A 9400-nucleotide genomic window follows, 5' to 3' on the forward strand; every position below is an offset into this window, starting at 1 on the left:
ACACTTCGAGTCAACAGAATGATCCGTCTCCACAGGTCCTCTGGAATTTGAACCGGTTAACATGGCATCACCCATTGGTTTTTGGTTTCACGCCTTGAGTCTGCATTTAGGCCGTCACCATCTTGATTTTTCTCTCTTGGCGAGTAAAGTCCTGTGATTGTTTACACGAGATAACAAACACTCATAGTTAATGTTGTTTGTTTGTCTTTCAGCTTTTACTTCAGACATCCACAAATGGCTTGTATTCAAAGAAGAACAGCAGGACTGGATCTCCAGTCTGGACCAGAAGGACCCAGAGCCCCCACACATCAAAGAGGACCAGGAGGACCCAGAGCCCCCACACATCAAAGAGGACCAGGAGGACCCAGAGCCCCCCCACATTCAAGAGCACCAGGAGGAGGCTGGTATCGCGTTCCCAATCACTCCTGTGACGAGTGAAGCTGAAGAGGGCTGTGAAGAAACAGAATCAGGTACTGTACTATACTTCCGGGTCTTGAAGCGCGGGTCCGCACTTGGCCATGTTTACGTTTAGTAAATATGAATGCGAAAAAATGGCAATTAAGAGAGAAGAGAGAGAATTGACTGAGTGATGTACTTTCAGAGATGTGGGAAAGTAGCGATGACGGAGGAGCTGCAGAGCTTGAAGGATTTGATTCCTTCGATGAAGAGGAATATCAAAATAATCGGGATCATTTTGAAGATGGGTAAGTGTATTTACAAGAACTTTGTTTTGCAATAGCACATTTAGCTAAATGTGACCGTCAGCAGTCGGAGCCTCTTTGGTGTGAATGTTTTGTAATTTCTGGAGGAAGAAAAGAGAACGGGAGTGTTTCAGTCAACTTGATAGCAATGAGTAGTACTTTATTTCACAGAGAGGAATCACCGCCGCCTGCTACCAGGCCACCACCAGCAAAGAGGCCCCGTCAAACTCAACTCCACCCAGCTCCGCTGTCTTGGAAGACGGATAAATACCCGGACACTGCCCCCCCCGTCTTACGGTTTCAACCAGCTCGGACACCAGGACCACGGCTCGACTCCACCTCCACACAGACGCCCCTCGACCTCTTCAAACGATTCTTCCCTGAAGAAACTGTAAAGACACTGTGTCAAAACACAAACAAGCAGGCTGCCAAACAAGGAGCAAACGGGAAAAAATACAAATGGGCAGACTTGGATGTCGAGTGTTTTTACAAGTACATTGGGCTGCTTCTGTACATGGCCATTGTAAAGGTGGACAAGATTACGGATTACTGGAGGCAGAATCACCTTTTGTCCTTGCCTTTTCCATCACAAATCATGTCACGCGAGAGATACAGGACAATATCGTGGAACCTTCATCTCAGCGACCCTGATGAGGATGTCCACAATGACAGGAAAAGGGGCACGGACAAACATGACAAACTCTTTCAACTGAAACCCCTGATGGACACCATCAAGACTGCCTGCAAGGCCTTTTATCATCCCCACAGAGACCTGGCTGTGGATGAGAGAATGGTTGCCTCCAATGCTAAAACTGTGATGACCCAGTACATGAAGCCCACAAAGTGGGAATTCAAGTTGTTCGTCTTGGCTGACTCAAGGAACGGCTACACAGTGGACTTTTCAATTCACACCAGCAAAAGCCACATCCCGTCCGAACATGGCCTGGCCTATGACATTGTGATGTCCCTTGTGCAATCTGGTTACCTCGGCACAGGCTACCACATATACGTGGACAATTTCTATTCCAGCCCCAAGCTCTTCATGGCTCTCCACGAGTGCAGATTTGCTGCCTGTGGGACGTACAGTGAGTGCCGCAAGGGATTCCCTCGTACTGATGAGAACGCCCTCACAAAGGAGTCGCCAAGAGGCTCCATAAGATGGATCCGTGATGGCCCCATCGTCTATGTGAAATGGATGGACACGAAGAAAGTATCGGTCTGCTCCACAATTCACACGGCATACTCTGGTGAAACTGTGCAGAGGACGGTGAAGCAGCAAGATGGCTCCTGGAAAACGGCATCATTCCCCTGTCCCACACCAGTTGCAGAGTACAATGAGCACATGGGTGGAGTGGATCTATCTGACCAGCTCATTCGGTCTTACTCTGTTCAACACAAAACCATGTGCTGGTACAGAAACCTTTTTCATCATTTTCTGGACATTGCCACCACCAACAGCTTCATTCTCCACAAGGAACTCTGTCTGGTCCAGCAAACAAAGCCCTTGACGCAGCGATGTTTCATGGAGCAGCTGACTGCAGAGCTCTGTGGCAAGCCGCTCCGCACGCCTCCTGCCAAGACGCCTGCCAAGACGCCTGCAGATCATCTTCCTGTGCCCATCGCTGTTGCTGCAGGCTGCCCCAAAATGAAGGGGCCGTGTGAGCATTGCCGAAGCCAAGGCCGGCGAAAGCTCACGCCGTGGAAGTGCGGGCAGTGTGATGTGGCCCTCTGCCTGCACCCGGACAGAAACTGCTTTGTAGCTTGGCATGACGGTTAAAAACCTCAAACAATATAGTAAATGTTCTGGGTTTTTTTCTATTTTGTTCTTGTATAGTAAATCTTGTACTACATTTTTTGTTTGAAAAATAAAACTTTTCTTAAACAAAAACTGCTGTGTTTTTTTTATTTGCACTCACCCCAGGAAGCTTGATCTGTAGTATGAAGTCATAACTTAGTCCCCTTTGATCTCAGACAGACAACACTTCTGCTAAAAAAACGTTTAAAAAAGACATTTATCTATATTGTATTCATATATTCCACTGCTTTGGTGAACCTAAGACTTTGGTTAACTAATCAACTTGTCAGCTTAAGGGCCAAATTATCTCTTTACACTTGTTCCTTAGGACAATGGTGCCTCATTATATAGAGACCTGAGATTGTTCTGGACATTTTGAAGTATAGCGTACATGGAAGTGCTTTAAATAATGAATTTAAGAAGAAATGCAAAACAGTTGAGAAAATAACGCTGGACAAAACTCAAAGCTAAGAAAGCCAGAGAGACTATTTTTTAATAATTTAAGGGCTTATATTCTGAAGGTTGCCCACCAAGTCTGCAATAAAATCCACACAAAAGCTTCTCAATACTTTTATTTTGAAGGTTACCCACCAAGTCTGCCTTGAAATCAACATTGCAGCTTTTTCAGGCTTTTATTTTTAAGATGACCCGCAAGCTGCAGCTGACCCGGATGCTCCTCCGTTAGCAACATGGTCGCTACCGTCAGTAGAAATAGCAGCGTGTCTTTGTTGCGTTGATAACTTGCCAGGTAGTTCCTTCAGTCCTGATCCAGCAGATCTGTATGCGGACTGAAGTCAGCAACACAGCTATTCCCAGTTTAATGGAGAGGAAACGGGGTTTGTGACGGAGTTTGTGTGAGAAAACGTTTCTGTCGTTGTGAACATGTCTAAAGTCCAAATGCTGAGATCTGTAGTCAACCAGCGACTAACTGCGGCTGCGCAAGAGATATTTGGGCTGTTTGAAAGAACGATATCAGAGTAGGAGGAGGAACTTTCTGCTTCTAAAGAGGAGAACGAGCGACAACGGAGACTACTGGACGCTGTTTTCAACCCGGAAGTCCGGATACAAAGAGCAGGTTGGTTCTGTTTGTTTCTTCATCACTTTAAACTGATGGAACCAGTTCTGGAGGAAGTATTAACATCATGTACTGAGGTAGAGTTACAGGTACTGTACTGAAGTATTTAAATACTTTCATACTTTTTACTACGATACATCTCAGAGGTACATATTGTATGTTTTACTGTACTACACCTCAGAGGTACATATTGTACTTTTTACTTTTCATTGACCTCTATAGAGATGTGCGTGTAGCTGCATCCTTTGTTCTTTTTAAGTCTGCCTGTGAAATACATTACTACTGGTTTTGATATATGTTATATAAATAAGCTTTATTATTATAAACCACACAATATACGTTTTTAGATTAAACATGAGACTAATAGTCAACAATCCAACATTAAGTATTACAACTATACATAAAATAAGGATTTCTACAACACATGGTATTTGATGTCAGATCTATAGAGACAATCAGCTCTCTGATGTGGCGTCAGCCAGGCGTTTCCCATCATGCACTGGGCCACACAGTCGGTGGAGAGCTACTGCGGCGCCTGGCTCTAAAATCTGCGGCCGCCTCGCGAGATTACCGTTGATCACGTGTACATGACAAGTCGGGATCAAGTCGGACACAAATCTACCCAGCATGCATTGCGCAGCGATCGCCGCTGATCGATTCTGAGCAGAACTGGCTCCTCTCCAACGACCCTAATGTTCTGAAGATGGACGACAAGAAAGCGCATCTTAAATACTTCTTCCGTCTTCTTACAGTGTTGCGTCATGCAGTCGATTAAAACAACCCGGTTTAAAGTATTACTTTATTAACAACATAAACAACCTGGTTCAAAGTATTACTTTATTAACGAGGTTGGTTATGAATGAAAGAAAGAATATGAAAATTAAACGGGTATTTTTCACAGAGTACAACGCTACTAAACTGTAGTGTTTTTCACTCTAACAGTGTCTCATATCCCTTTATGTTGCCGATGTTGCAAATTATAATCTGATCATAAGAATATGCAGACAACAGTTAATGAAAACCACACAACTCAGTCTGACCTAGAAGTGTTGAGTTTATAGTGTTTTATTGTAATGTGAAAAAATAGTTGATTCAAAAAAGGGCTGAAGCTGCAGTACAACACCAGAGAGAATATCAATGCAGCAGTTTGATCACTTTACAGCAGTTTTCAGCAACAGCAACGTTTGTAGTTTGCCAGTAGGTTTAACAGATTATTGAAATTATATTTCTTTAAATATCACACTCTTCACTAGGGCTAAACAATGTGGACAAATAACTAAATGCAACATTTTGACTGATATGGTGGGAGGGAATGATACATTTTCCACAATTACTTTCATTGGAAAAATATTGGATTGTGGTGTGCTTTTTAGGGGGTTCTGTCCCAAACAAATATAGTATTTTAAATCTGTAGAATATGATCAGCATTCCAGGACATCTCTGCAGAACCACAGTAATTTAAGATGCTCTTTTGGTGCACTTTGAGAATGAATTATTCTGCAAGCACATGGGCATTTTAACAAGAACAACCAAACTTTGCCTCACAGCAAGGTAAAACACAACAGTTTTTAGTTTGTTTTAGTTCAAAATGTGCAGCATGTCTCCCCACATTACAGGAAAGTAGTGACATCAGTGGATTAGTTATTCACGTGAAATTACAGTTTTCTAAGATGTATAAATGTATTTTATTGCTCTCCACAGACGTCCAGCAGTTGTTGGTGGTTAAAGAAGAACAGCAGGTCTGGAGATTCAGTCTGGACCAGGAGGACCCAGAACCCCCACACATTAAAGAGGACCTGAATGACCAGGAGGAACCAGAGCCCCCACACATTAAAGAGGACCAGGATGACCCAGAGCCCCCACACATTAGAGAGGACCTGAATGACCAGGAGGACCCAGAGCTCCCACACATTATAGAGGACCTGAATGACCATGATGACCCAGAGCCCCCACACATTGCAGAGGAACTCTGGACCAGTCAGGAGGGAGAGCAGCTTCAAGGGCTGGAGGAGGCTGGTATCAAGTTCTCATTCACTCTTGTGATCAGTGATGATGATGATGGTGATGAAGAGGAAGCTCAGTCCTCACAGCTTCGTCAAAGACAAACTGAACAGATGGAAACAGAAGCTGATGGAGAGGATTGTGGAGGACCAGAACCAGACAGGAAGTCAGATCCAGAAACACCTCTAGACTCTTCTGAACCTGAGACTGATGACTGTGATGATTTGAAGGAGACCAGAGAACCTCAGTCAGGTTTAAACTCTCTGAATAATGAGGACGTTTATGTCAGTGGTTCAAAATGTAGTACAGGTGAGAAACCATTAAGCTGCTCTGAATGTGGGGAAAGATTTCACCTCAAGGGAGATTTGAAGAAACACATGAGAATCCACACAGGAGAGAAACCTTTCAGCTGCTCAGAGTGTGATAAAAGCTTCAGGTTTAAGTCACGTCTGAAGAGACACATGATGACTCATACAGGAGAGCAAACTTTCAGCTGCTCAGTTTGTGATAACAGTTTTAAGCGCAAGACAAGTCTGAAGAGGCACATGGCGACTCATACAGGAGAGGAAATGTTAAGCTGCTCTGAATGTGAGGAAAGATTTCACCTTAAGAGACATTTGAAGAAACACATGAAAATCCACAGAAGAAAGAAAACTTTCTACTGCTCAGTTTGTGATAAAAGCTTGACGGCACATCTGAAGAGACACATGCTGACTCATACAGGAGAGAAACTTTTCAGCTGTTTAGTCTGTAAGAAAACTTTTACACGGAGTATAAATGTACAGACTCACATGGTAGTTCATACAGGAGTGAAAGCTTTCAGCTGCACAGTCTGTAAGAGATCTTTTAAACATGGCATAAGTGTAAAGAGACACATGAGACATCACCAGTGAGAGAACTCCCTTTAGTTGGTCCTGGTTTTGATAAAGTTTGAGTCCTTTCTTATTCTTTTTTCTTCTTTTCAAACTAACCCACACACACACAGACACGGTTTGTTAAGCGCACTCTCCATTGTGTGTAAAATTATTTATTGCAGACTGAGCAGTCTAATAAATAATTTTCACAGCGTTCATCTTTGCAGACACAAATGTTTACTCACACAGGAGAGAAACCTTTCAGCTGCTCAGTTTGTGATTAAACGTTCTTGTGTAATGAGCAACTGAAGATGCACGTGGTAAGTGTGTTCTGGTTTTGATAAAGTTGACATTGATTCCACTCCCTCACTTGTAAACAAGACCTTGAGATACTTGGCCTCGCTCCATTCATCACGTGATTGTTGCTTTTAAATATTATGCTTGTAATTGTATAATAGATGTGTTCTTTTGTTGACGTTATTGAATATGATCAGTATGTTTTAACATGTATAAACTTTTCTAGTTTTAAAGAGCAGTTTCTGTGATTATTTTGTGTTGTGATGCTAGCTGGTTATCATCAGTACTTGGATTGAAACCTTCACTGTTCACTCTAAATGTGGAATAGTAGCTTTAACTATTGGCATTTTTCGTAAACACTAATTTTGAGACTGTTTCCACAGTGGTTACCCCGTTATGAATATATGTTAATAATTTTAATAATAATAATATAATTGTTCAACCCGTTCACCCATCTGCCGTTTGGAGAGAGATACAGAAGTATCAGCTTCACAACCCCCAGGTTTAAAAACAGCTTCTTCCCTCTAATTAGCCATTCACCCTCCATGTGTAATATATATTTTGTTTGTTTTGTTTCCTATTTAGCAAATTGTGGCTACAATCAAAATTTCGTTGAGAAAACCTGTCGTACAAATTAAGACCTTGTAATCTTTCTACTTGCTAATAACCAAACCGGTTCCTTCCAGATCCAACAACAAAGCTTTATAGCATTTTTTTTACTGTCAAAATACAAATGTTGCTGATTTTTGTTGTTGTAATTATTAGGTGCCATTTTAGTAATTTTAGAAAACAATTCCTAGAGTCATCTCTTTCCATGTCCTAGCCACAACTGTTACGTATGGAAAAGATGGAAGGTAACTCCAAATTGGAATAATGATATACTATTTTTCTTAATTTAAGGGCTTTTATTTTGTAGGTTTCCCACAAAATTGCAGCCAAACCGGATGTTCCTGCATTAGCAACATGGCGCCGACCGTAAGTAGAAACAGCAGCGTCTCTTGGTCGTGTTGATAAAGTGGCAGGTAGCTCCTTCAGTACTGATCCAGTAGCTGCTGTAATAGCGTTCAAGCTGCTGAGTTTAGCTGAGTTTAAATCCACCGCCAAGAATATGTCAGTAGACTGCATTGTTTCAGTTGTAGGTCCAGTGCCAAGGCTTTTGTGTGATATAATTACAGTTACTCTGCTTTACTGCTGCGGTGAGGATCTGCCTTGTTTTAAGTGAGTTCTTCTTATTCTTTCGTATTATTTTTTTGTGAAGTTTTCTGATTTGTATTTTTCTTTATATTTTATAAATTAAAATATACATATTTTTGTCCACTTTATTTAAAAGAAAAAGCCTATATATTTGGCAGATGTGTATGTTTTTTGTGTTGGTCAATTATTATTTTTCTTTTACTTTAACAGCTCAGGGATGTTCATTCAGAATCAGAAACGGGAACAGGAATGTTTACACAAACGACGAATTTTACACAAATAAAAAAGATTTCCGCAAATAAATTCGGAAAATAAATCATATAAAATAACACAAGTATTATAACTCATTTGGGGTTCTTATGACTACTTGAACACAGGGAACAAGGAGGTACAGAAACCCCAGACTCTGGGGCTCAGAAGGTTCATTCTTATAAAGCAAAGACTATTTTAGTAAAGCTAAGGCCTTCAGCTGAAAAGGCAGATTCTTCCTTCATGCTCAGACGAGAGAGAGTCCTGGTCCTGTGGTGGCTCACGGTGAGTTTGAGGTTCTTTTAGTCAGAATCTTAATTTGTAATGTGGCAGCATGGTGTTACCCTTTTAAATCTCTTTTTATCATTTGTAGGTTCACCTGCTGCTGTTTTGCTTTTGCCCGTTGGTTTTGCTTCATCTGTTTTGCTTTAACTGGTTTTGCCACGTCCATTTTATCTGTTTTGCTCTTGGTTGTTTTGCTTTTGCCTATTTAGCTGGGTCCATTTTATATCTGTTTTGCATGGTTTGGCTGTGATTTTGATCTGCATGTTTTACCTTTTTAGTGTTGTTGAATAAATATATATATTCTTTTAATTACCGTAATAAACGTCTGGATAATTTTATGAAACGCATCTCTGGCCAATATCAGTACAGAATCTGTGTCCTTAAACAAACTATATATTGGGGTTTTTAAACTTGTATTTCTTGAGGTGCAAGTCCCCAGGTGGAGTTGTCTGTTTCCTTTTTATATCTCCTTCCCCTAAGACCCCGTCACATACAGAAATAAATGTTAGAAAACAATCTCTTTAGTAGGTTCTTTCCATGTCCTTTCCACCACTGTTCCATAATGGAAAAGATGGAAGTGAATTCAAGATTGGATTAATGATGTACTATTGCCATTAATTTAAGGGCTTTTAGTTTGAAGGTTACCCTCAGTTCCATCCTCAGTTCAACCAACGTTGAACTGAGGGTTGAACTAAGGGTTTTGATGACTGCGCCGCTGATCACATCTGATCAGTTATCAGTCGCTTTAACAGCTGACGGAGTTTGTGTCTGTACACATGATCAGTTTAACGGAGTTGTTTTCTGGTCCGGACCGTTTTTAGCGACCATTCCAATACAAATGCACTTAAAATATTGATACAAATTATCGTATGTTTTCAGTTGATTTAATGGTGTTAAACTACTACTTATATTAATAAAGTCATCACTGTCAGAGTGAAGATGTTTTCTC

At 41.3% G+C, this 9400-nt stretch overlaps 1 protein-coding gene across 1 annotated transcript; it reads left to right on the plus strand.

Moving 5' to 3' along the window:
• Positions 1-619: 619 nt before the first annotated feature.
• On the plus strand, positions 620-2478 carry LOC306748729 (piggyBac transposable element-derived protein 4-like; the record flags this gene model as incomplete). Its single annotated transcript, XM_079231941.1, has 2 exons — positions 620-704; positions 1010-2478. 2 exons carry the CDS (start codon positions 620-622, stop codon positions 2476-2478), a joined length of 1554 nt encoding a protein of 517 aa, XP_079088067.1.
• Positions 2479-9400: the final 6922 nt, after the last annotated feature.

The sequence above is a fragment of the Taurulus bubalis genome (genome assembly GCF_910589615.1).
Source record: "Taurulus bubalis genome assembly, chromosome: 16".
Taxonomy (NCBI): Eukaryota; Metazoa; Chordata; class Actinopteri; order Perciformes; family Cottidae; genus Taurulus; species Taurulus bubalis.